At 42.9% G+C, this 27,942-nt stretch overlaps 3 protein-coding genes across 3 annotated transcripts; 2 read left to right on the plus strand and 1 right to left on the minus strand.

The window, feature by feature from the left end:
* Positions 1-1,208: 1,208 nt before the first annotated feature.
* Positions 1,209-17,299, plus strand: dhcr24 (24-dehydrocholesterol reductase). The gene is made up of 9 exons (XM_042056089.1): positions 1,209-1,691; positions 3,744-3,899; positions 4,167-4,272; positions 8,581-8,699; positions 12,764-13,027; positions 13,174-13,317; positions 14,311-14,508; positions 15,252-15,430; positions 15,776-17,299. The coding sequence occupies exons 1-9, from the start codon at positions 1,461-1,463 to the stop codon at positions 15,927-15,929; spliced, it is 1,551 nt and encodes a 516-aa protein (XP_041912023.1). The 5' UTR covers positions 1,209-1,460; the 3' UTR covers positions 15,930-17,299.
* Positions 17,300-17,749: 450 nt separating this feature from the next.
* LOC121677397 (lymphocyte expansion molecule-like) lies at positions 17,750-23,968 on the minus strand. Its single transcript, XM_042056091.1, has 11 exons — positions 23,466-23,968; positions 22,710-22,783; positions 22,434-22,521; positions 22,030-22,200; positions 20,860-20,979; positions 20,479-20,604; positions 19,877-20,020; positions 19,280-19,453; positions 18,522-18,653; positions 18,155-18,282; positions 17,750-17,915 (listed from the first exon to the last, which is right to left on the minus strand). Exons 2-11 carry the CDS (start codon positions 22,781-22,783, stop codon positions 17,855-17,857), a joined length of 1,218 nt encoding a protein of 405 aa, XP_041912025.1. The 5' UTR covers positions 23,466-23,968; the 3' UTR covers positions 17,750-17,854.
* On the plus strand, positions 22,872-26,254 carry si:ch211-121a2.4 (transmembrane protein 205). The gene is made up of 4 exons (XM_042056092.1): positions 22,872-23,234; positions 24,139-24,353; positions 24,454-24,617; positions 25,410-26,254. Exons 2-4 carry the CDS (start codon positions 24,254-24,256, stop codon positions 25,710-25,712), a joined length of 567 nt encoding a protein of 188 aa, XP_041912026.1. The 5' UTR covers positions 22,872-23,234; positions 24,139-24,253; the 3' UTR covers positions 25,713-26,254.
* The last annotated feature ends 1,688 nt before the right edge of the window (positions 26,255-27,942 follow it).

Raw genomic sequence — 27,942 nt, forward strand, 5'->3', positions numbered from 1 at the left:
CTCATTGCTGTAAGTCACTGGAGTACTCTTTCCGTTCATTGCCCAGAAGAGACCCAATATAAGCAACACAGCGCCCAGGACCACACAGCACAAACTGAATGCCTGTAGCCTACTCTGACTGGACGGCAGGAAAGCTGTGGAGCCGCCGGTGACGATGAGCATCACTCCTATGAATATGGCCCCATGATGGAGAGAAGGCATTGCGGCGTGCGGCTGAAGACCGAGCTGTTACAGTCGCTGTTCAGCCGATTTGTTGTCTTGGGTCAGCCTCCACATCCTCAGTAAGACAACTTTTGCTGATACGAATGACATATATGATACAAAGCTGCCAACTCTCCCACATTAGGTATCTTTGTAGGTTCTAAGCTGCTGAATTGTATTTACCTGTTCATGTAATAATTGGTAGGATAGCGAGTTGATAAAGTTAATTTAAATCCCCCTTAGAATTGCAGCTCCTTTGCGCAACGTTTACAGATGTTTATGCAGCATCGTGTCAGTTGAAAACATCCTCTTCAATGAATCACCTCATATATAAGTCGCTGCAATTTTCATGCTGTGACACTTCCCAATTGTCCTGGCTTGAGAACACTAGCTTCTGTATCTTGACAGACGGAGAGAGTCCGTAGGCTACTCCAGATGGGTCCGTGGATGAGCATGTTGATGTGGGGAGGCAAGCGGTGGGCTACTTAGCGTATTCATCGTCAATGTCAGTGATCACTTCAGTGTCTCAAGGATGCCCCTCCCATATACCTCTGATGTAACAGCATTTAGTGTATTCATATGCTACAGAAGTCATTTCAACAATAAGTCTACCAATGAGGCGTATATAGGTTAATGTGCAGTAGGGCCTACTGTTGGACTAACTATTCCATTTTATTTTATTCCATGATTGTGGTTAGACTTAATCTGTTTTAGGCTTAATCAGGGAAACAAATGTTTCTATAATGTTAACCTAAATAGGCCCACATACAAGCTTACCTAACCTTTTTTCTTTATTGGTTGATATCTCGTTAATAGTAGATCACAATCAGGCGTAGGCTCTCATCGTCCAACTGTTGCGTGAAAATAAGCATATCGGGACTTGGTGAATGGTGTGACGGCCTTTCTACTTCCTGATTGGATGCGTTGCAGACGCAGAAACTGGGGTCACCACATTTGACGCGCCCTTGGCCAATCAGTGTAGACCTAGGGAGGGCTTTACTTCAACATCAGACAGGTTACACTGAAAATCGAAGTGTCAATTTCCACAGCTTCAGGTAGTCGTAAGATTGTAACCGTAGTTCGCGTTTGGCAGCACTGCAGGAGAAGTCAGCAGTAGGTACTAGTAGTCTAACTCTAATGTAGCTTATTGAACAAAGAGACGTGATCTAGAATAGTCTACAAGCCACCAGTGTACCATAAAGGCGGCAAGCAAGCAAGCAGACACAGTGGTCGTCGTCGTGTTGGTATAGTATAGAAGCATGGATCCGTTACTATACCTTGGTGGCTTAATAGTTTTGTTTATTTTGTGGATCAAAGTAAAGGGTTTAGATTACGTTATAATTCACCAGCGGTGGATTTTCGTCTGCCTCTTTCTCTTACCACTATCAGTTATATTCGATGTGTATTATTATGTAAGAGCATGGATCATCTTCAAGATGTGTTCTGCACCGAAACAGCACGATCAACGGGTCAGAGACATACAAAGACAGGTAAGGCTAGTGAAGCAAATCGTACACGCTGATTAGGCTACATTGGCGTATTAAGTGGCAACGATGCCTGGCCAGACCAGACAGACAGACGGGTGACATAGCTGTGCAAAGTCCGAGCTCAAGGACTCATGGTGGAGTTTCGACTCCTAATCCTTCTTTTCCACGTAGGATTTATGTATCGTCTAGTATGAAAACAAGGATCACTATACTGGATCAGACATTCTTTCCATTCCGCGTGTTTTCTTTGCTGTCTGCCCTCTCTCCCTGGTTCTTTCGTGTGTTGTTCTTTCGCATCCCTCTTGTTAATTTCAAGGCCGACACTGATATCATGTTAAAGTGGATTATTTCAGAGAATTGTTATTCTTAAATCGTGTGACAGGATATTCCTTTTAGTTTACAGAATATACCAACCTCATCCGAATGCGAATCAGAACATGTGGCATAGTTATCTGATTAGTGTAGGCCTATTATGCTTCACGGTACTGCATAGTGAGAGTTCTGTGAAACTTCACATTGTTGTTTTCCCTTTTCCCTAGGGTTTACGAGTAGTTGTTTAGTAGTTTAGCAGCAGGCTAGTTGGTGACATGTTATCCAATAGTCTGTTACGCATGCAGTTATGCGCTCAAAATTTTTTAAGATTATGTAGAGCAGAGCATCAAAATGTGTCAAGGTAACTGCAATCATGTTTGTATTTGTGAAACTGCAGCCTACATATTATAAATTCAGCAAATTTCAACAGCCACATGAAAGCAATAACTATATCAGCTTTTTACCACCTCAAAAATATTGCCAAACTTAGAGGGCTGATTTAGGAAAAAATCATTCATGCATTTATCATTTAGCAGGGTTGATTAGCCTTCTGCAATGGGCTTTTCACAGGCCTTCCTAAAAAGACTATCAAACAGCTTCAGGCAAAATGGGTTCTCAAAAAAACTAAAAGAACTGAACACATTACTCCAATTCTTAAGTCCTTGCACTGGCTTTCAGTAAGTCACAGAATTGACTTATAAATCAGTAAATGGAGCAGGACCTAAATACCTATTAGACAGTACACACCTTCTCGCCTTTCCAGGTCTCAGGTGAAAAACCTGTTAGTAAAATCTAATGTTAGAGCTAAACATGGTGAAGCAGGTTATAGCTGCTATGTGGTTCAGCTCTGGAACCAACTTTCGGATGACATCAAAAAGGCCCCAACTGTAACTGTTTTAAAATCTAGACTTAAGACCAAACTGTTCTCAGATGCCTTCTGCTAATACAGATTCTGAATATGTCTTTACATTATTCTACCTTGTCTTCTATTTTGTCTTTTTAATTATTCTTTATTTTTAAATTATTTTACCTTGTGTGTTTTATTTCTTTCTTTTGATATGATCTTTACCTTTTAAACTAGAAGTATTGCCCTTCTATGCTTTTATTTGCTATTACTGTTTGCTTGTGGATGAACTGTGAAGATGAAATAAAAGCTTTCACAACACAACCTTATCAACAATGTCTCTAAAAAGAAATCTATCAATAGCCTGGGAATCCCCCTACAAATTTAAGGCAAAGTTGGGATTTGCTCTGCAGGTTTTGGGATTTTCCCATTTCCGATGTCCCTAAAACACGGGCACATTCAATCGCTAATCCGGCATGGACGTGTATTTCTTTGGGATTGAGTAAACAACTGCATTTGAAAATCTTCGTTTACAAGACTGCTACACTTCTGAAACAATTTGGTAATAGTTTAATGCACCAATTTATGTTTAACTTCACCATTAGTGACGCCCCTGCTGGAGGTCGTACTGTAAGTCAATGAACCTTTCCCAGACCCACTCTCAATTACAATTGAGAAGTGTCTGGTGTCAACCAGGCTAATCTATCAACACAACCTTATCAACAATGTCACTAAAAAGAGGCCTATTATGGTAAGCCTTCATCAGTACTGCATGGCCTGATGGTGGTGTTTGGAAAGTTTTGACATCTGACTGGTAGTTCACTAGTTTTAGACCAGAACTCCATGGTGCTGCTTTAAAACAAACGGACCCCAGAATGACCTCACTTCCTGGCCCACAGGTGCGGGAGTGGAGGAAGGAGGGGGCAAAAACCCACATGTGCACTGGGCGCCCTGGCTGGCTGACCGTGTCCCTTAGAGTGGGGAAGTACAAGAAGACCCACAAGAACATCATGATCAACATGATGGATATACTGGAGGTGGACACCAAGAGACAGGTGAGACTGAGACTGACCATAAGGGAAGAAGAAGCATTCAGTTTCGTCCTCTTCAATCGATAGACGCTTTTCCTGGATTTCCTTTTATTTGAGTATGATCTGTTTGTAAGTAAGTAAGTTAGTGAGTAGTTACTTCTCTATACTTCTCTCATTAGATTACATCTGTTGCAACAGTTTGTGGTATTTAAATAGTGTATGTGTTTGTGTGCATAAGACGGATAAGAAATGTACTGTAAATTGATTTCACCGTTTAACCCCCTCCCACAGGTAGTGCGTGTTGAACCTCTGGCCAATATGGGTCAGGTGACAGCTCTACTCAATTCCATTGGCTGGACATTGCCAGTGTTGCCAGAGCTGGATGACCTCACTGTAGGTATGTGGTTGTTTTGTTTTCAACATGAACCAGGGTTAAGTTTGCTCTCTTCACCTGTGAGATTTCTTATCATTTGCAATTGTTTGCTATGATGCACAGAAATTGTATTATACTGTAGAATATACTCCACTATTAATCAGACAGCTGTTAATAACCCATATTACATTGAATTGGAATCTAAACCTTAATGTAAAATTTCACTTAGCCTTGCAGACAGCCTGTTTCTCAAATGATTTTTTCAGGATGCAATATCCTCCAAAAAGTGGCATACTCCAGTTGAATGGACAGCAAGCACCAAATTTCTGTGTTCGGTAATGTAATTCCTGTGTGGTTGCTGAAAGCTCTGATTAAATCAGATCAGGCATGACAAACGATGCTGTTCATGGCGGTAGAAACTGGTTCAGGAAATGGCTTTTTTTAGAGAGTGGGTGGGGGGTGGTGGGGGGGAGCAGCATCTCAAGGCTCAGTTTCCATAGAGGTCTACTAGGGAGTTTGTGCACGCTCTCCCGGTAATGTTTTCCCGAGATGCAGCGGCAAATTCATTTGCTGGTCTGCTGAGACCAACACCATAAAGTGTGTGTAAAATGAGAGCGTAGGTGCTCGCATCAGGGCAAAAGTGTTTGCCTAAGCAATATTTTCCTTCTGGCAGCTACATGGATTTAATATACGAAAATCTGTTTCGACCTCACTCTGACCGTCACTACGGTCTAAAAAAGGAATGATCACCTTCGTTCTGCCTGTCACCGAGACCACGGCGGAGGGGCTAGTGTGAGCCTGCTGCCTGCGTTCGCGCACTGCTGCAGGCCACCGTTTCGGTGTTATTTTCCCTTTTGTGTGTGCCAGGTTTCCGGGTTGTTTTTTGTTAACTACTGTGTACCTTATATGGCTGTTCACGGCTAGTGGGGCTTGGTGTGAGCCTGCTGGGTGCGTTCGTGCACCGGCGCGGGCCACCGTTATTATTTCTGTTTACTGCTCTGGCAGCCGGAACCTGTGTGGGCCTGATCAGCGCATATGTGCTCGGCCGCTTAGGCGCTACTGTGTGCTTCTTGATAGTTTTGTTGTGTGCTAGGCTACTTGAAAAGGTAAGTTTAGCTGTTTGTGCCTGCTAGGTGCAGTCTTGCACGAGGTGCGGGGTGCTGTGTGTCTCTTTACCAGTTGTCCACTAGTGTACGTCGGCGCGTGCGTTCACGCACTGGTGACCGCCTTCTTTGTACATCTGGTTTATACCCCGTCGCTGCTGTCCGCAGCTAGCTGGGCCAGTGTGAGCCTGCTAAGCGTGTCCGCACACTGCTTCAGGCCATCCGTGTACGGGTATTACACCACTGGTGTATCTCTTTTACGGGCTGCTACTTGCAGACCCAGTGCGTTGAACGGCCAAGGTAAGTGCCTTGTATTGTATTGTATTGTATTGTATTGTATGGTATTGTATTGCATTGTGTTTTTCTATGGTAGGCTATGGCGGCACACTACTGCAGAGTCTACAGGGCCACGATGGCCCCCAATGACGGGCATAGAGAGTGTCCCGCTTGCCTTGGGGCCGCCCACCTCCTGGAGGATGTCGACAGCCCCTGCGGCGCAGCCTGTGACCTTCCTAGGGAGGAACGGCTCCACTGGGCTGACCAGGCATGTGGACACGTGCGTGAGGGCAGACGGGACAGGCTGTCATAGGCATGGCCGTAAGCATACGCACAAGCGTAAATGGGACCAGCAACATGAGTCCCCTTCCAGGCATGGTCAGGTGGAGGTCCCTGGACCTGCTAAATGCCCGGTTCCAGCTGCCGTGACCGAGAGTGGTGGCACGGAGTCGCTTCAGATTCTCTCAGCTCTCCAGGCTTTGGCTAGGAGGATGGACAGGCTGGAGGGTCTCCAGGGCACGTCATCCTCTTCTCTGCCCCCTGGCCAGGAAGGTCTCTCCTCATCCAGGCCTGAGAGCCATGGTGCGGATGTTGATCTGGGTGATGTGGATGTGCTGTCACTCCATGCCCCTCGCTCTACGATTGAAGATCCTGGGTCTTCAGGCCCCTATGCCAGACATGGCTTCCCTTGGGGGCGTCTGGGGGGGCGTCTGGGAAGGCGTCTCGCACAATAGCCCACCACCCTGTATACCCGTGGCAAAGGATTACACGAAGGTGCTGCGGACGGCATGGGGTAAGTCGCTACAGCGCCCCCAATTCAATCCAGGTTGCCGTCAGCTGGCAAAGGCTGCCTATCCGGCCGACTCCGGGCTGGGGGATATGCCACCGGTGGCGGAGGAGTTGCTGTCATGGGCATGGCCACGTCTGGCTTCAGTGAGGGCAGTACACATTCCAAGCATGGAGAACAGGGCGGCCGACATTCTCTCCAGGACCGGGCCACTCCCGGGGGAATGGAGATTGAACCCAGAGGTGGTCAGCCAGGTCTGGGCTCAGTATGGTACTGCACAAGTGGACCTGTTTGCGTTGGCGGAAACGATTCACTGCCCAGAGTGGTACTCTCTCGTGGGACAGGGAGGCAGTTTGGGCCTGGATGTTCTGTCACAAGACTGCCCGACAGGCTTGTTGTACGCTTTTCCTCCATCCCCTCTTGTACCTCAGGTCCTGCGGAGGATCAGGGAGGGCCGACACACAGTTCTGCTGGTTGCTCCACGGTGGCCGGCGAGGCCTTGGTTCCCAGACCTTCTCCGGCTCCTGCAGGGTCAGCCATGGCAGTTACCCTGCCGGGCAGATATTCTGTCCCAAGCAGACGGGCAGATCTGGCATCCGAACCCAGGTGCCCTGCGCCTGTGGGTTTGGCCCCTGCAGAGTCCGTCTGTGCAGAAGACTCTGAACAACGCCAGGGCTCCTTCTACTAGAGCTTGCTATGCACTCAGGTGGAGGATCTTTTCGGATTGGTGTGCCTGCTTGGGTTTTGAGCCAGTGGTTTGCCCTGTGCCACAAGTTTGTCCTGTGCCACAAGTTTTGCGCTTCTTGCAGTCCTATTTGGATCAAGGCAAGGCGGTCAGTACTGTAAAGGTTTATGCCTCGGCCATTTCAGCCTTTCACCAGGGTGCGGATAACAGACCCTTGGGTAGGCATCCACTGATTGGTCAGTTTTTAAAAGGGGCCCGCCGGTTGCGTCCAGTTCGCACTTTACGGGCACCAAACTGGGATTTGCCCACTGTTTTGATGTCACTTACTGAATGCCCGTATGAGCCCATTTTAGATGCAGATCTGCGATCTTTGTCTCTTAAAACTTGTTTTCTCCTGGCTCTTTGTTCGGCCAAGCGCGTCTGGGAGCTGTGCGTCCTCTCCGTCAGCGAAGACTGCCTAAGGTGGTAGGCAGGGGGCACTGGCGTGTCACTTTGGCCTAATCCAGCCTTCCTGCCTAAGGTTCTAAGTCAGCAGTCTATCAACCAGGTTCTGGAGCTGACCCAATTCCAGCCGTCTGCTGCCTCACAGGCAGAGCGCGACAAGTTGCTCACTCTGTGCCCAGTCAGGGCTTTGAGAGCTTATCTGGCCCATACACAGTCGTTGAGGAGGGAACACACTCAACTTTTTGTCTGTTATGGAGCGGCGAAGCAGGGGCTACCGCTTTCAAAACAGCGGCTGTCACATTGGCTGGTTGAGGTTATTTCCCATGCCTACCGGGCTCGGGGAATGCCAGTCCCTTCGGGTACAAGGGCTCACTCCACCAGGAGTATGGTTACGTCTTGGGCTGCCCTTAAGGGGGTACCAGCAAGCGATATCTGTGCAGCGGCTTCATGGGCGACGCCTTGCACTTTTACCAGGTTTTATAGAGTGGACGTCACTCGCCCAGCTCCGGTTGGCGACGCTGCCCTCATGTGGTTTTAATGGTTAGCTTAGAGCTCCTCGCGACTTTTTTGGTATGTGTCATCCCTTTTTTAGACCGTAGTGACGGTCAGAGTGAGGTCGAAACAGATCGTAAGTTACGCATGTAACTATGGATCTGTGAGACCGAGGGATGACCGTCACTATCCTTGTCGCTCGGACCATCCTGAGGCGCTCAAGGTAGGAGACTGAACCGGGAGCAATCTCCGCTATTTACAAGCTCGAGTCGTTCTGCTTCCGGAGGTCATGGGCATGACTTTGTTGACATATGTTTTCGGTGATAGGCAGAACGAAGGTGATCATTCCTTTTTTAGACCATAGTGACGGTCATCCCTCGGTCTCACAGATCCATAGTTACATGGGTAACTTACGTTTTCAACCCCTTTTGACCATTTTCCTGGAGTCTATTTACTCTCTCTCTCTACCTGTCTCGTTCAGGGAATGAGTCAGAATGGCACTTGGCTTAGCATAGCACTCACTGTCTGAGTCTCCTCTCTCACAGGTGGACTGGTCATGGGCACCGGGATCGAGTCCTCCTCACACATCTACGGCCTTTTCCAGCACATCTGTGTGGCCTACGAGCTGGTTCTGGCGGACGGCAGTCTGGTCCGATGCACTGAGGTGAGCGGTCGGTCGCCCATGGTGATCGGTGTTCGGTGCTCATGTGTGTTTTGATTTGTTGACTTTTTGTTTGTTTGTTTTTATTTGTCTGATTTGTTTTAGCTGCCCTGCTTCCCCCTTCCTCACTATGAGAAGACTTTATGGAAACACACACAAACAAAACAAACAAAAAAACAACAGAAATATGGTGAAGGCAGCATGTGTTTTGATATTGATTAGCAAAATAATTAATTGATCAATTTGTTTTGGGAGCAAGCTGTCCTCACATAGCTCAGAACCAAAGACATGATGAACAGTTGCTCCAGCCTAATCTATATGTTTGGATTTGTTTTTTTTTGTTTTATTAGCAGCTTTTTTTTCACAAAAGGTGTTGCATTCCTCACTTCGCCATTGTCTGTTTTCCCAACATGCTTGCACATGCAAGGAAGCGTAGGTAACTTACTTACCGGCTGTCTGAACAGCAAGATCACAAGCCCCTTACATGTAGGACAAAGCCAGCCTGGTTATCAGCATCTCTTGCCCATGCTCCTGCCCCAGTGGTAGTGCAGAACTCAAGCTCTCCCCAGACACTGAATCACTGTGATTCTACCCTCATGCTGAGGACAACCAATACTCCCCTAGGTTGCCACTAAGGAATCAATACTCTTTTCTTAAGGACAGTGAGCTCTCCCTTGAGTCACCTCAGTAGATCTAGTATCAGGTCTTTTGCCAAATGCCTTGAAGGCTATTGTGTATATCTCTATTGATTCCGATGTGATTGTGTACATTTATTGATTGATTTGAATGGTATGTTCATATCGGATTACTCAAGCACACTTCTGAGTTAGTAGTACATGTTTTTAAAATATAGTAAGTAGTGAAATGCCTGTGTTCTGAAGAGTTGGATTTTTTATAGTTAGAGGGGATGCATCCCCTCTATTGAAATCCGAAGACTTATTATTACAGTGCATGAAAATGCACTGTACTGTTATTCCAAGGCTTTTTCTTCTTCTGATTATTACAGTGCATGAAAATGCACTGTACTGTTATTCCAAGGCTTTTTCTTCTTCTTCTTCTTCTTCTTCTTCTTCTTCTAACGCAGTTAATGCAGCTTAAACCGTTTAACGTAGAAACTTCATTCAAACTATGTTACGTAGGTCTTACTTAGGACATGTGGGCTTTGTATTTTTCAACTTTGTAACTTTTATACTTTTTAAACTATTAATTAAAAACTAGTGAAAATTTCCCCATAGACTTAACATGGGCTGATGACATCACAATAGAGCCGTTAAGCAATTAGAATCCTATGGCAGGTGTTCGGGCCACCTGGACCAACTGCCAGTCTCAGGCTTTAAGCATACAAACTGGCCCTATTAAGACTACACATCCTGTTCAACTGCTTCCTCTGCCAAAAACTGTTTCAAAATAAAAGTCCTCACTACAATATTTCACTGTTAAACAATTTAACCCTTTAAACTACTGAACTTTTTAACTGTTCAGCCATTGTAACTGTTACTTGTCATCAACTATGACTCCTACCCACTGTAGCTAGTTAGCTAAGTAACATGGTTAGCATAGTTAGCATGCTAGCATGTTAGCATGCTAGTTAGCATTTTTAGCAAAACTGCTAAAAATGATTAGCTAAGTTAGCTAAGTCACATGGTTAGCATAGTTAGCATGCTAGCATGTTAACATGCTAGTTAGCATAGTAACTTTGTTAACATTATTATCTTTGTTAACATAGTTAGCATAACTGCTAGCAAACATTACAGCCATTCCAACTGTCAGTTATCGTCAACTATCTACCTAAATAATTTAACCATTTAAACTATCCACCTATTTAACTGTTCAGTCATTCCAACTATATTAAACCTCATCTACTTAGCAACCAATATAGTTTGTTTTTACTCTGTATGATATTTTACATCATATTTTTGCATTTTCATGCACTGTATTTCCTTCAGGAAATGCTTTTCTAGTTCTTCTTCTAACGCAGTTAATGCAGCTTCAACCGTTTAACGTAGAAACTTCATTCAAACTATGTTACGTAGGTTTTACTTAGGACATGTGGGCTATGTATTTTTCAGCTTTGTAACTTGTATACTTTTTAAACTATTAATTAAAAACTACTCAAAATTTCCCCATAGACTTAACATGGGCTGATGACATCACAATAGAGCCGTTAAGCGATTAGAATCCTATGCCAGGTGTTCCGGCCACCTGGATCAACTGCCAGTCTCAGGCTTTAAGCATACAAACTGGCTCTATTAAGACTACACACCCTGTTCAACTGCTTCCTTTGCCAAAAACTGTTTCAAAGTAAAAGTCCTCACTACAATATTTCACTGTTAAACAATTTAACCCTTTAAACTACTGAACTTTTTAACTGTTCAGCCATTGTAACTGTTACTTGTCATCAACTATGACACCTACCCACTGTAGCTAGTTAGCATGGTTAGCATAGTTGGCATGTTAGCATTGCTAACATTTTTAGCAAAACTGTTAAAAACGATTAGCTAAGTTAGCTAAGTAACATGGTTAGCATAGTTAGCATGTTAGCATTGCTAGCATTGTTAGCATTTTTAGCAAAACTGCTAAAAATGATTAGCTAAGTTAGCTAAGTAACATGGTTAAAATGCTAGTTAGCATAACTGTTAGAAATGATTAGCTAGGTTAGCTAAGTAACATGGTTAACATTGTTAGCATTTTAGCATTGTTAGCATGCTAGTTAGCATAGCTTATCATTTTTAGTAGTTATAATAACTAAGTTAGCTAAGGCACATGGTTAGCATAGTTAAAAATTGTTAGCATGCTTGTTAGCATAGTTATCATGTTTGGCATAACTGCTAAAATGAATAGCTAAGTTAGCTAAGTCACATGGTTAGCATGTTAGCATTCTTATATTTTAGCATAAATGCTATAAATCATTAGCTAAGTTAGCTAAGTCACATAGTTAGCATTGTTAACATAGTTAACAGTATTAGCATTATTAACATTTTTAAAAAAAACTGCTAGAAAACATTAGCTAAATTAACTGAGTTAAGTAACTTGGTTAGCATAATTATCTTTAACATAGTTAGCATAACTGCTAGCAAACATTAGAGCCATTCCAAGTGTCAGTTATCATCAACTATCTACCTAAATAATTTAACCATTTAAACTATCCACCTATTTAACTGTTCAGTCATTCCAACTATATTGAACCTCATCTACCTAGCAACCAATATAGTTTGTTTTTACTCTGTATGATATTTTACATCATATTTTTGTATTTTCATGCACTGTATTTCCTTCAGGAAATGCTTTTCTGGTTATTATTATTATTATTATTATTATTATTATTATTATTATTATTATTATTATTATTCTTTTTACCTTTTTGTGCACGCTATTCAGCCCAAACCGCTTAACGTACAAATTTGGTTGAAACACCGTTCCGTAGATCTTTAAGGCTTTACCGTCTTATCCATTTTTCATTTTTGAGAAGTTTATACTTTTTGAGATATTTGTAATTAAAAGTGTATTTTTCCCCCATAGACTTGAATGGGGGCTGTGATGTCATAATAGAGCCAGCTGCGCTCGTTTAGTAGTTCTCAGAGCAGTTCCCAGGTTAATCAGAACACTGGCACAGGTGTCACCTGTGAGGAATCCAACTGTCTCAGCTTTTAAGCATACAATCTAGCTCTACCTGAACTACACATCCTGTTAAAATTGTTTCGTGTGTGTCAAAATAAAAGTCCCAGCCATATATCATGCATTCAGCATTATATCTCCAGAACGGCTTGACGTACATGCTTCAAATTTGGTACGAATGATTTCATGGACTCAAAGATGAAGTGAGTTGATGTTGGAGGTTGAAGGTCAAATGTCAAGGTCAAAAACACCTTGAGTGTGATATCTCAAGAATGCCATGTCACACAAGATTCAAATTTGGTTACTCCAAAAGCACCTTTGCATCACAATTACCCTACCAACCAGCTAGCAGCAAGCTCAACAGCCCCACCAACACCCTAACCAGCAGATTGCATCCCCTCGTGTAATTCCTCGGAATTGCATTTCTAGTTTCATTTGATGTTTGTTCACAGGAAGAGAACACCGATTTGTTCTATGCAGTACCCTGGTCCTGTGGAACCTTGGGGTTCTTGGTCGCTGCCGAGATAAAGATCATCCCGGCAAAGACCTGGGTGAAGCTCCGCTATGAGCCGGTGCATGGCCTCAATGCCATCTGCCAGAAGTTTGCCAGTGAGTCAGCCAACAAGGAGAACCAGTTTGTGGAGGGCCTTCAGTACTCCCTGGATGAGGCAGTGATCATGACTGGCACCATGACCAACGAGGCAGAGCCAGACAAGGTGACTATAGGCTGACGGACTTGTATACAGTATACTCTCCCACGCCTATTAGGAGGACACCTTACAGTCTTTGACTGCACTGGGGCACAACAGAATCATTTTGTGAATTATGTGTGTATTAAGCCTCTGTCCTTCTACACTCTCAGATCAATCGCATCGGGCTGTACTACAAGCCTTGGTTCTTCAAGCACGTGGAGAGCTTCCTGAAGACAGACTGCACAACTGTAGAGTACATCCCCCTGAGACACTACTACCACAGGCACACACGCAGCATCTTCTGGGAACTGCAGGTATACCGTGCTGAGCTTTCAGTCTTGCCTCCAAGCATTACAGTACTCACAAAAAGGAACATCCCTATAGCTAAAACAAAGAGAATAACTTCATGCATATACTGTGACAATTATTTTTATTTGTACAGGAAATATTTAAATGACGTGTTTACACAATCATCTGAGAATCATTGATTATATAAACATGTGCATGTGAGGCTGTAATGGTTTTATTTATGTCTAACTGCATTATGGATTTCCAAGTGCTGCTGTTCCGTTGGCCAGATCTGACTTTGTTTCTTTGATGGATTGACACATTTGGGTGCATTTGTAGTGGTTTTCGGTTCCTGTCCTTCCTGATGTATTTAGCTGTGTTTTTTTTTTGTGCATGGTTGCTTGTATTAGAGAACACTCTCATTCCGTTTGTGCATTAGAGGGTCAACTTAGTCAACGGCCTCTCTGACAGGGCACTTCGACAGGGCACTTCAGACGTCTTGCGTCCATCCCTGCAATAGTGCATTATGTGTGGCAGCAGCACTAATGCCCTCTCTCTCTCTCTCTCTCTCTCTCTCTCTCTCTTTCTCTTTCTCTTTCTCTCTGTTGCTGCCATTAGGAAACAGGAACTCACATGTGGCTTGCAACAAATTACCCCCCACCCTAGAGTATATAAAATTGTATTATAAATTATGCAGATTGTTTTTCTGGCAGAACAGTCATTTGTGGTTTGTGTGTGTTGGCATACACAAGCACACTCCTGTGTGTATCACTGTGTGTGTTGAACACAGAAAGCACCTTTTGACAGCTCATTATATTACAATGACTTATGTTTGTGCTGTAAAACTTTCAACCCACTGAGCATAAAGACCCTTCCTGTTTCTCAGTTTCTTGTAGCACAAAGATCATAGAGCAAAAACATTACTGTCATCAGCTGGCTAGAAATATCGATCCCACTATGTCTGATGGGTTTTCTTCTTTCCCTCTCCTTTTTTTTCTCTCTCTCTCTCTCTCTCTCAGGATATCATCCCGTTTGGGAACAACCCCTTCTTCCGCCTGGTGTTTGGCTGGATGGTGCCCCCTAAGATCTCGCTGCTGAAGCTGACGCAGGGCGAGACCATCCGCCAACTCTACGAGCAGCACCACGTGGTGCAGGACATGCTGGTGCCCATGAAGCACATGCAGGCAGCCATCTCCCGCTTCCACGAGGACATCCATGTAGGTCATCACTACAGAGAAATTAAAATGCACACACGCCCGCACCAACAACAACAAACAAATATTAACACACAGTTTTACCCACACATAGACAAGTACAGAGACCATTTTGTCTGGAAAACTTTTTTATTCTCTGTAAAGAAAACCCATTCATGGTATACATCATTGCGTAAAATGAGTAAAAGAAAATCAGATGCACAGGAAAGATTAAATGACCTGGGCCCGTATTCACAAAGAATTTTAAGGCTAAAAGTAGCTCCTAACCTGCTCCTAACTGGCGAATTTAGGAGCAACTCCTAAAAATAATGGGCGTGTAACTCGTAACTTTAGGACTCCTAATTTTTTTGACTAAGAGTAATTCACAAAGCATTTTAGACCTAAAAGTAGCATCTAAGTCTGGGACAGCTTAAAAGAAGTACGATTTTACTATTCTAAGGGCCCAGCACTGACAGGGGGACCCCAAAGAGCATATAGAACATATAGTATTATTGGGGGGGTTATTGTCTGTCACAGGGCCCAAATTTTCTAGCAGTGCCCATGACAACATGTAAAATCATCACTTAAGATCTGAATGAGTTTTGATCACTTAAGAATCATCGCTTAAGATCTGATTGAGTTTTGTATTGGTTTTGATACTCTCATAATATCTAAGCTTCAGTGAACATGTCTTGTGCCCTTTGGCTGAGTTTGACCATGCAAAGGTGTTCCCTCTATAAGCTGAGCTGGTGGTACGTGTGTTCCAGGTGTACCCTCTGTGGCTGTGCCCCTTCATGCTGTCCAGCCGGCCTGGCATGGTACACCCGAAGGGCGACGAGGACGAGCTGTACGTGGATATCGGCGCTTACGGGGAGCCCAGGGTCAAGCACTTCCAGGCCCGCGCCTCCACTCGCCAGCTGGAGAAGTTTGTGAGGGAAGTTCATGGGTGAGTTCCTATGAAGGTGCATACGTGGACACTGGGGTACAGTGGTGTAATGCAAAATATAACAGAACACATGGAGCGCATACCGTACGTAGGCTGAAGGCCGTGACCTGCTCCCGTGTCTGTGCCCCTCTGCTCGTGATGAGAATTGCATCATCAACGTACATGTGGAGGGGAGGGGAGGGGAGGGGGGGGGGGGGGGGTTGTGTTCTTCCTAATAATTGGGACATCTTTGATGCGTGCATATGTTCACAGAGGAGCACACCACTTGCTTAAGATTCACTCTGACTTGTGTCTTGTTTCTTGGCTGTGGTGAACGTGTCCTTTTAACTTTCATTTTTTGTTCAGATTCCAGATGCTTTATGCTGATGTCTACATGGAGCGACCGGAATTCTGGGAAATGTTTGATGGAAGCCTGTACCATAAACTCAGGGATGAGTTGAATTGCAAGGGTGCCTTCCCTGAGGTGTATGACAAAATCTGCAAGTCTGCGCGGCACTGATTTCCATCCTGACAAGAACTGTAAGATCCCACAAAGTGACCCCTCTGTAACCCTATGAGCCTTGTTCCAGACCACAGTGATGTTGCCTACACACCATATTTTTACAAATATATTTTTGAACCACCCATTTTTTTAACAAACCAACTAAAGAAAGAGCCATTTTGATAGGAAAGCACAAATTAACTTTACACTAGATCGGTAAAATGTATATTTCTATTTTTGACTAGAATTTCAAGTTGAACTGTTAACATTCTGGATTAACAATATAATAACAGCCTCTAGACAGGTGGCCTTTGAAGAGTGAGTGATATCTGAATGACCTGCATCACCCTCGTTTATGACCTGTCTCTCCCACTTTGCACACACACTCTCGCAAGATTTCACTCGGCAAAGGGTTCCAACATGTGTGCACTTAATGTAATGCTTCCCATAGAATTTCTCATTCCCACTGATGAATAAAGTATTTTGTAGTGTGTATCTCTACAGTGCATTCTATTTCTGGATGCCTTCCTTGTATGTTTCATGTTTCAACATTAATAACTCTGTGAACAATACTGTGAATTAGGTTCATTTTACAAAAGGCTCTTTGGAAAATGTCTATTTGGTGCAGTGTGGTGTTGACACTAAGCACTTGAAGCAGGGTCTCCCCAATAATGCTCGCCATTCCTTTAATTATATTTAATGGTTTTTGCAGAACAATACTGTTATTTTAATAGATGCGCTGCTCCCTAACTCACTGAATGACTGTCCCAAGTGCCACTGTAATTATTTTGTCAACAAACAGGAAATAATGTAGAAGCAAACTACTTCTTGTTTCCTTATTCCTCTTCTATCTGTAAGTCTTCTATCTGTAATCTGGGCAAAAGTGTCTGCCAAATAACAAAACCATAACCACCTATGTTTCTCCTCCTTTCTTTGATATATTTGTATGGTTTATTGTGTAGTCAACACAACACTTAACAGTATAAAACTGAAATACTTACCATCTAATACCGCATTGGTACAGGCTTATTTTTTGTAAATAAAACCTTCATTTTTCGTTTGTGGTCCCACTTTTCTCTTTACACTTAAAAGGCATTCCAATTAGTATAGGCTTTTAAAGTCCTAATGTTTTGCTATAAATGGATATTACAGACTTTCTTTTTGTTTATTTTGTCAAGCAACCTTGAGTGGTAAGGCATTTATTAATAAGCATAATATTTTGAGATACTTGAAAGCACTCAAGTGTCAGATCTTCATGTTGATAATCAAGTCTATCAGACAGGCTATATTCATCCTCTGGGTTTAAGAGAAGATGTCAATGTCTCATTTTTGTAATGCTGCTGCTGCACTTGTAATGTATATGCCCAATAAAACCCTGAAACCTTAAATCTTGTCCAATATTAATAACATATGAACTCCCAAGTAATCAACAACCCCCAATCACAGGAAAGCTGTGGCACAGGAGGTGGTGGCATCTGTACCATGTACCCACAGAGACCTGAGTTCAGGTATCAAGAGTATCAAGCTTGCTTGATAACCCCAATGAAGCTCACAAAGGCTACTCTGTTTGTGAAGGTGTTTTTGGCACACAAAGGTTGCTTTGTTGATGACTTTGTTTTTTGTTGCTTTGTTTTTCTGGTTGGGCATCCAGGCTACCAGCAGCACAAGCTGTACTGTGAAGGAGAAGCCTTTACGGAACCTAGGTACAACATGCGGCACATTTTCAACTGCCACCAGGCAACTGTGCATTGTTGTTGTGTAATGTTAATTAGACATGGTTGTTGATTGGTCACTATAAAAAAAATCCCCTACCTATAGCAAAATGAATTTAACACCTCTCCTGTGCAAAATATGTAATTCCAAAATAGTCATGCAGATTTCTTGTTGTCTTTTGTCCAGGGCACTCAATCCTGCCAGGCTTCACAGAGCCTTGCAGATGTGCTTCATGTGGTAGCTGTGAAAGCTCTTCTTGCCATCCTGGCATTGACAGGTCTCAGTCTTTCCCTGTCAAAGGAATGAATATTTACTATATCTCATAGCGCCATCAGATAAAACACCTATCCAAATCACATTGCAATTTATTTAAAATACACAAGTTTCTTTAAAGAGTAAAGTATGCAGTCGTGCCCTTAAACACATACTATATTTAACCGTTGTGCTAGAGGGCTGTTTGCCATTGTAAGATTAGTATCTGAGCATTGTCTGTTTCTTTTGCATGAAACACACACTGCATGATTTCTTACTGTATGTATTTGTCCCTGTTGGGGCAGTGCAGATATCTCTGTGTTTCAGAGATGAAGACACACTGGTGACCCCTGATGTTGTTCCGGTTCATGTCCAGGATGTTGTAGTTGCCTGGCCCAATGACGCTCTGTTTGGGTACAAATGACGTTCAACTCTTCACATGCACACCTGCTAATGCACTTACATTCATAATAAATCTTTTTTTCATAAAATGACACTGACAGCATTTAAAAAATGCTGTCAGTGCCCCCCCCCCCCCCCGAGCAAGCATTAAAGCAACAGGGGCAAGGAAAAACTCCCTTCCCTTACATGCATATAGGCTCCTTTATAGATGTCCACAGTCTTCTGTCTATGAGGACTACTCACATGTTGGCCACCCATCTGCAGTCTCTCTGCTCTCTTGCTGACCCGCGGAGCAGAGGAGAGGAAGGGCGGGGCAGAACGACTCCCTGGGCGACTTACTGGGGTCACCTCGTACCACCCTGGGCCCGGACTCGTCTGGGAAAAGGGGGAAACATTGCACCAGCTTTAGCAAGTTTGATAACCATTCAGCACCAGTGAAAAAACACCATGGTATATAGTATGGTACAGCAGTGAGATGGCCAGAAATAATGGTAAATATACTGCATATATAGGTGCATTCGTACACAAGAGTTCTAGGAACACAGCTCTACTAACTATTAACTAAAGCTATCCCTAGAACTATACAGTTCCTAAGTCTTTTTTTCTTGCATTTTTGTTTGCATTTGCACACAGGTGGAACTCTTACTTAACACACATTAATAGCCCAATTATTACATGAACATAAAGTACTGAGGTATAATGGCAAGTGTACCCTGTAGCCTCGTTCTGGCCACCGGGTGAATAAGGCGAAGCACTTTTACTCCTCAAAGTGATTTACAGTCACCCATTCACTCAAAAATTCATACGGCGACAGTGAAGGCTTCTATGCAAGGCATCTACCAGAACATTGGGAGCCGTTTGGGGTTCAGTAACTTGCTCAAGGACACCTTCCGGTTGCTGAACAACTCCATTACCTCCTGAACCACCCCACCACAGTGTCAGTGTGTGTATGGCAAAACAGCATGCATTCATCGGCAAAGGCACCAGTGGTTGCTACTTACTGCAGACCTCTTGCAATGGGACTGGGTGCTGTGGAAGATCCTGTCAGTGGGCACGGCAGGATACTGCTCCAGAGTGCCAAACACGCCGTGCTTTCGCTTCGCTGGCTTCTCCAGGTCCTCTCCGAACCTTGGCATCTCCTTGGTGTACTGCCCTGGGTTCAGATTGACTATTTTCTGAGAGGAAAAATAAGCAGAGAAAAAGGGTTACTGATTTTTTGGTTGCATACTCCGAATTAGCTAATTTCCTCTTTTTTTTATGTTAAACACTACATGGAATCATTTGAGTTGTGACTTACACTTGAATCATGATTGGCTATGTCATCAGAGACTATTCAACAGTGTATCTAAAGAGCACTGCTTCACAATATTTCTGTTTACTTAAGAGTGGTGATTTTCATCAGTGACACTTTGTGTCCTAGCAGTCATTTATTTCCTTATTTCCCCTTGTATTGTAATGTTTCAAATTACACCTTCTTGTTGTAAAGAATGGTAAGAAAAAGGGATATGATGCTGCATTTTGTTTGCACATGGCAAATTAGCTAATTTCCTCAATTTTTATGTCACATCTCAAAGGAGGGCCTTTTCCCCCATAATTACCGGAGCAGCAAAGTAGCCAGAGCAGATTGGTTTGTTTCTTGGTCCAGTGAAGAGGTCATAAGGGCCTCGTTTGCCAGTGCTGCTGTTCAACACCAGGTCAATAGAGCCCTTCATGTCGTACGTGCCTGGGCTCAGTCCAACCTCCTGACAGCACAAACATTTAGCAGGTTAAAAAACAAAACAAAAAACAAACAAAGGGGCGTGGTCTTGCTGACTACCTTTTAGCTTTGAGCCAAGCGGCTTTAGTCATCTTTTTACGAATTTGCACTCATTGTCTTGAAATGCTTTGAACAAGTAACTCAAAAACTGAATAACTATTGAAACTGCTTTCACAGGTAGGTAAGGCCCTGGGGAAGGTAAATGCCAAAGCCTTAATATAGCAAAATTTTCAGTGTGTAACTGTCAAGTTATTGTTGTGATCACTGAAAGTGTTACTTAAAAACTACTTGCACAGGTTTAGAAGAATACTGGACAGTAGTAATATCTAGTACTTTTTCAGCGTGTAACTGCTAAGCCATTGTTGCGATCACTGAAAGTGTTACTTAAAAACTACTTGCACAGGTTTAGAAGAATACTGGACAGTAGTAATGTCTAGTAGTTACCACTTCCCCCTCTGTGAAGCGCTCTACCCCTGAGCCAAAGACTATGGAGGGCCTGGTCCCAGCTGACTTGACTCTCTTCTCCGCTTTTGCCCCTATGGCATACGTCCCAGGGCCAGGAGTCCAGCACTATAAGGCAGAGAGAGGTGACATGCGTTTTTAGTAGTATGTAGACAGAAGACACATGGATTGCACAAGAAAGAAGGATTACAAGGAAAGTGCTTTTCAAGCTGTTGTCTCATCGCCCAATGAGTGTCCCAAGAACCAATGCAATATGTTTCTTTGTCTCCATCAAGTGGTAATCTTGTGCAGGGGCACCATAGTCCAGAATAGGGTCTGCATAGGGTCCAGAATTTCTAGCGGTGCCCCTGATCTTGTGTATACCCGTGTTTCTGGAAATCTCTCCTCCCTGGAATCACAGACACCTCTGATGCTGCCTGGTTTCTTGTTCAGTTCTTCAATGAAGTCTGTGGTCTTGTAGGTACCAGGACCAACTTTGGCTTTCTGTGAGAGGAAAGCATAGTGTATTGTTTGTGAGCAGTGGTCCTTGTAGCCTAAATGATGCAAAAAATATACAAATAAGTAGCTGAATAATTTGTATCTGAATAATGTCTATATGGTTATTTTTACATTTATCATACATTGTAGTGGAATCACATTGACAATAGTTATGCAATGTTTTGCTTTGGTCTGTTTTTATTAATTTGTCTTCTGATTCTGTTCCCTCAAAACCAAGCAGAACAATATTCATCTGTCCTTTAAGAGGGGAAGAGGTTTCGACCTATGACCTTTAACCCTCAACCAGTGATGTTGTGCAAATTAAAGCTAAATGGGCATGTGGATCTTTTACGTTTTAATACAGTCCTTAACATCTTTAAATATGCCCAATTTAAAGGAGAATTCAGGTGATTTTTTACAGATACCTCTGTTTCTAGAGGTCGCCAGGTTCTGTCGGTATGGAAAAAAAACGAAAACCATCGGTTCTACCTAGCTTGAGTTGCTGCAGCCAACAGCTAGAGCTGCCAGGCAACTACAGTGCTACACTCTGGGGGCATTGAAAGAGTTGTGAATCAGAATCCTTCCTGTAAATGTACATACTGTGTATTTCTTATGTTCATTCATGATTTTGTACCCATTTGTATCTCTGGTCTATACATTCTGTAGATTTAGATTTAGCATGACTTTCTAGACACTATTACTTCCAGGTATGATACTGGGTGTGCAGGAATGGATGGCTTTCATACCTTCCCATTGTCCTTGAGTAGGGTAGTAACTGCTCCAAGTACCCAGTCACTATTATATTAGCATAACACTTGGGCAGTTACAAGGCAGGGTCATTCTGATCAACGACTCTCCAAGAGGACCTGCCCCTGGGACCACTCCTGTACATCTATTCCATATTAATAAAGAGCTAGAGGTTGTACCGACAGTACTCGGTGACATCGAGAAACAGAGATCTATGCGAACAAACCTCCAGAATTCTTCTCCTCTGCTCTAATTCTGTCTATCCAATAACATGTTGGCCGGCACAGCGGCCCTGCCCTAAGCTCTTACCAGGAGATGTTTGTTATCCCACGCTTCCCTGTACAGGAGTCCAGGCATCTGCGCCTGGCGGGCCATCTCTAGTGCCCTCCTCCAACCAGGGCCCTTAGTCCGCTCTTGAATTGCTCTCGGACCAAAGTCACTGATGTCTGGATTGTATGTGCCTGGCCCAAGGTTTCTCTCCTGTAATACACACATTCCCGAAGAGATTCCAAATAAAAGAGTGAAAACCAAGTAGTCATATTAAGAATATTTTCCTTAGAGCAAAAAAGGTAATGAGTGACTAAGAAAAAAAACATTTTCTAAGTCTGAAAATACTGTCTATATCAAACTAGAAAAGAATTAAGACTCTATAACTACAGTATACCATAATACTCTATACAATAAGTAGCCTACAGTATGTTTCAGTGTTTTACCGATTCACTTGTCATTTTTTTGCAGTAGGGTATCTCTGTGTAAGTCCCCACCCTCTTGTTTGCAGGATGGACAGCTGAAACATCAAACCTGGTAGACAGAGACCATTTTAATGTGTTAATTTAAGAACATATTTGTCAGCATTATGTAGTCAACTGTATACCCAAGGGCAAATATATTCAGCAACATCCTGGCAAACCAAATGCATTTATATTGTAAAAAAAAAAATGTCATCTACATTAGAATGGAATTCTCTTTCTTAACTCGTGTAAAGCTACCTGGCGGCCTGTGTCCCAAATGGGGCTCCCTTGAATTTTTTTTCAGCCATCCTTTTTTGCACCAACTGGAGCATCTACAAGATGACACAATCTATGTTTAGTTGATATGTGCCCATGACAACGATGACGTATACTCACTTCATAATGTATTAATGATGTGTCTCTTGGAAACGGGCCAATGGCGACTCGAATTGCTTTACTTTACTTTCTTGATTATGTTTGGATTGAATAGGCATTCTAGTTATTCTTTAGGTTAACTTGAATGGGCATCATACTTCCAAAATAGCGTTCTGTTAAGGTAGCCCAGGGGAAGTGGATGAATTCTAGAAGTGACCACTTGGGGTAGCTGCTACAAGTTGACAAATGGTAACAAAACCTCAAGTTGACATCTGCGCTGACGACAAGCAGCCACTCAGGTTGTACTTTCGTGACTTGAACCAATGAAAAGTTAGCTACTTGGGGAGACATACTCGGAAAGTCGTTCTCCTTTGCTTCTTTTTCTGTCTCAGCCTGAGAAGTCTTAAGGTGAGTTGCTGATCTGCAAGGAGTTAATTTCTAGTCTAGGCTACTAATCTGTTGCATAACAGACTGACATTATTTGGATTTGATGAATAGATCTATAGGCTACAGTTCGCAACTTAATATCAACACTCACCTCTGTTAGGCTAATTTAAAATCACAATTGCTTTCTAAATTATTTCACAAACTTGTATGGTAGCCTGTGCTACAATTGACGTGTCCATTATAGATGTGTACCGTCTTCGTAAGCCACCTGACATGCTTTGTTGGTTTGTCTGAAGTGTGGAAATGCCAGCTCGCAATAGTTGGCTAAATATTTTCTGTTGCAGGCTAGGCTACTTGGGGAAAACGCTTAGTTCAGTTCAGTTGTCTGCATCTTCACTGATTCGTTGCATTAAAAGTTCATAATTTTATAACGAAGGTGACATTGACAAACGTCTCAGTAGTTAACATTCTATCCCTTCAAAATAATATTAGCTAATGTTTGGGGCGTGTCCTGGTTTGGTTCGGTTTGTCGATAGATTGCTGTAAAAAAAAATCCAGCTGACTGGTCTAGACTGGTTTCTAGATTTTGTGCTAGACCAGAGTGCAAAACTAGATGTAGCCTAACCCGCCTTTAATCACCAACACGTTTAATAATTTTAGTTGCTCGAGTTCATGTTTAGTCTAATTGAACCTCAGGTGGATGCAGGTTTGGATTATGTAGGCCTACAAATAGGTGAAGGGTCAACGACTCCACCCTCCCTGCACTGCCACTGTGATGTAGTCGTAGCCTAGGCTATGCGTGTGCGCTGTTTGGTTTCTGATGTCTTTGAGTTGAACATTAAATATACCGTCATATGAAAGCCTGCTCACATTCAGAACGCAGATATGCCTCTGTGATCATGTATTGTTTATGCTTATGCTGTAGGCAGTAGCAGAGCCCGTTCATCAAGGCTACAGCAGCTACAACCAAAGAGAATCAGCGTGAAAGGGGTGACAAGAGACGATAGTGCCTGGTGGCATTGTCTACTGAGAGGGTCGTCATGGCAACAGACATGGAGCCCACGGTCACTACCAAACTCCTGCACCTCATCTTCCTCTCCACCTTTTGGGGAATGCAGATATGGGTCACATTTATTTCCAGTGAGTTATGGGTCATCATCCCAATTTGCAAACAAATCTACCTCCACAGCTTGTCCATGTGATCAACTTTCTTTTTCGGTTGTTGCATTTGTTTCCCCAGGCTTAGTGATGGACAACCACCTTAACAGACACACGTTTGGGTTCATTCAGAGCCGGCTGTTTCCATTCTACCATCACATTGGTTCAGCCTGTGCCTTCTTCAATCTGGCTATATTTGCTGTCCACCACCCTAGTGATCTTCTGGATGAAAAGGAAGCTTTCCAGGTAGGAGCTTGCATGTTCAGATACTACAGAGCCCCTAAGCAAAAAAAAAATTAAAGTTTAGTGTCAAGTGCTGAAAGTTTTGTGTGAGCACATGAAAAGTGGGCTATTGATGCTTTGTAGCATTTACATAGGAGACCACGATCTTCATTATTAGTCTATAAATAAAGACTTTGTTTGTAAGTCAACATTATATTATGCAGCATCATATAGTATAGGCTAATATAATGTTTACTTACAAACAAAGTCTTTATAGACTAATAAGGCCCATTGCTCTCCCATGTAAAACCTACAAAGCATCAATAGCCTACTTTTCATGTGCTTAAGTAATTTATCAGACTCTCCTAAGTCTGTTAAATTTAAGTGTAGCAGAACCAGAACCTTAATTAATGTCATTAGTAACACCTGGGCATGCCATATATTTCATGTCAGAAATGGCTGCTGTGTAAAAGGTCAATTTTTCATAAAGACGCAAAAAGCTAGCTAACATGTCACTGCAGCAGCCAGCAATGACGGGAGAAAAACACTGTTAAAAAAAACTTTGAGACTAGCCCTAAAATTCTGGGGCAAGAATTAATGTAAAAGAAAATCAGTTTTTTTTTTTTTTAGTCCCTTTGAAAGTGTTTATTGATGAAGGGCCTTCAGTATGGTGCTACAGTTGATCATGGAGGCTTTAAAGAGTGTTTGCCTCTGTCCTCCACTCTCCCTGTTTATCCCGTTCCTCATGTCTGTTACATCTATCCCGATACCTGACTTTGCTATTTCGTGACTTTCTGTTGCCTTCGATACCTACAGATCTTCATATTCTTTGTGTGTGTGACGGTGGCTGCCATCAATGCCCAGTGGTTTGGCCAGATGACGTCCGAGATCATGGCAGATATGCACCTCATCGAGCAAGCCTGTGGACTGGGTCTGGACATTGGCCTCTCTTCAAATCGCGAGGCCTACGCTAAGCTCTGTGAGTCTGACCCCAAGTACAAGAGGCTAAGCAACCGCCTCTGGCTCTACCACCTACTGTCATCTCTGTGCAACCTATGTTGCATAGTTTGCAATGGCTACAGTCTGTACTACCTGGCCGAAAACCTTTCCACCATCTGATTCCACAAGAACTGTGCCCCTGCCGATGTGCTTTACTCACTCAAGATGCAATACAGCATTCATGCGTCTATGTAAGCATCAACCCTTTCAGACACTCAGGTACCTCTGATGCTTGCAAAGAAGAATTCTTTTGATGATTTTTTTTAATGTATATTTACACAAGTATATTTATGTGTGTGTTTTTTTTTTTTTTTTTAATGTATCCTGGACAGTCTTTCTTGACAATCCAAATGGTTGTGGTAGTCTGTTGCATGTTCTGTGAGTGATGGTTTAATGCTGATTAATATGACCAGCTGTAGCAACTGCCCCTTGACTTTGATGAAAACAAAGGGAATATGCGTTTGTTGTTTGCTCGTCTTTGGTGACTCCATGATATGTTTGTGACTTTGAAAACGTATGACATGCCAAGTGCCTTTGTGTGTTAGGTTAGTTACTCACTGTTCTCCTTTTTGAGTGGCAAATGTACCTTGACTGTTGTTCCATAGACATTTAACCTTTCACCTGGATTGTTTGGTTGGTTGTGCTCCACTGCCATTCTTACATGCCAAATACACACTCTCTCTCTCTCTCTCTCTCTCTCTCTCTCTCTCTCTCTCTCTCTCTCTCTCTCTCTCTCTCTCTCTCTCTCTCTCTATCTCTCTCTCTCACTGACACACGTGCGCGCGCACACACTCTCTCTCTCTCTCTCTCTCTCTCTCTCTCTCTCTCTATCTCTCTCTCTCACTGACACACGTGCGCGCGCACACACTCTCTCTCTCTCTCTCTCTCTCTCTCTCTCTCTCTCACTGACACACGTGCGCGCGCGCACACACTCTCTCTCGCTCTCGCTCTCTGACACACATACACACAGTGAACTCCCTTTTTCATGCAGTTGACTTCCTTTGTCCTTCTTGTTGTGTATGTATATGTTAGTTTTTACTCCACTCTTTAATATGCATTGGTTCTCAGACACAAACCATTGTCCGTGCATGTATACCACTCTCTTTGTCTCTATGAGACGAAGTGCCTGAACCTGACCCCGCTGTGCCGGTTTCCCTCTCTCTCTCTCTCTCTCTCCCCGTGGAATGCCACTAGGCCTGTTATGCTGGTGGCACCAAGGAGATCCTCACTCTAGGCTTGGGGTGTCAATGCTTGTCTTGTATCTGTGGAAAATTGTTTCAAACCAGATGGAGGCTTTTTTTCCTCTGCGACTTATGCTTCACCCTGTGGACATTTGTGACTGTGGTCAGTTACTGATACTGTCAGTATGAGCATTTGTGAGGAGCTAATTATGTGACACCTTCTGTGATGTCACATAATTAGCAGTCAGTGTCAAATGTCAAAAAAAGGTGCATCGATGCTAAGTCATCCTTTTACTACTGCATGTTTCTATGCAAGGGCATACCATTGTTCTAGTTTTTTATTTATTTTTTTGTCAAATAAATTCCCCAAACTGGGATCCACCAAGGAAGGTTTTTTTTTTTTTTACTGTTTACAGCATGTCATGTGCCTGATGAATTAGTGTGGACTTCTGATTTAGCCTACGTAGTGATTTTCTTTGTATTTGTATACTGTCAGTTGTCCATTCCTCTAGCAGTGTCAAACAAGCCCAGTCTTGCCACTTCCACTTGAAATCCTGAACGAGGAGTTTAGACTAGGATACACAGTAGCCTGCCATGCATACATCCTCACATTCAGGCTTCCCAGCCAAATGAGAACGTGGATTTTTGTACTTGAATGTCATTTGTATCAAGTGTCCATGCATCATCAAGCGGTAGTAATGATTTGCTGGTATTGTACAGCAACATGGAAAGGCATGTATGACTTCTGGTCAGTGGCTTTAAGAACTTTAATGACCAAAGATTTATTCATTGAATTATTACACACCTCCATGGACATTACCTGGCTATCTTTGAGTAACTAAGTGTGGAGATTTGAAAATGAAGAGTTTGGTTCCAAAACTCGATATCTCCGTTTTTAAAAACATTAAAAGGTCATGCTATTAAATTGTGTATTTCAGGTAATATCAAATTGCAGTTGTGCTGTTTTAATTGAGTAAAGATAAATAAAATAACAATTCACAAATGCAGTTCTAATGAAATGACTGAAAACATGATTTATGAAAATTCATTAAAATGGTGGATATAGTGTTTTGGAACCAAACTCTTCAATTATTAAATTGGTCTCATTACTTTGTCTGAATTTTCAATATTAACCCAATTTCAGTCGTCTATACTGCCTGTTGATGTAA

Source organism: Alosa sapidissima, chromosome 12 (genome assembly GCF_018492685.1).
Source record: "Alosa sapidissima isolate fAloSap1 chromosome 12, fAloSap1.pri, whole genome shotgun sequence".
Classification (NCBI taxonomy): domain Eukaryota; kingdom Metazoa; phylum Chordata; class Actinopteri; order Clupeiformes; family Clupeidae; genus Alosa; species Alosa sapidissima.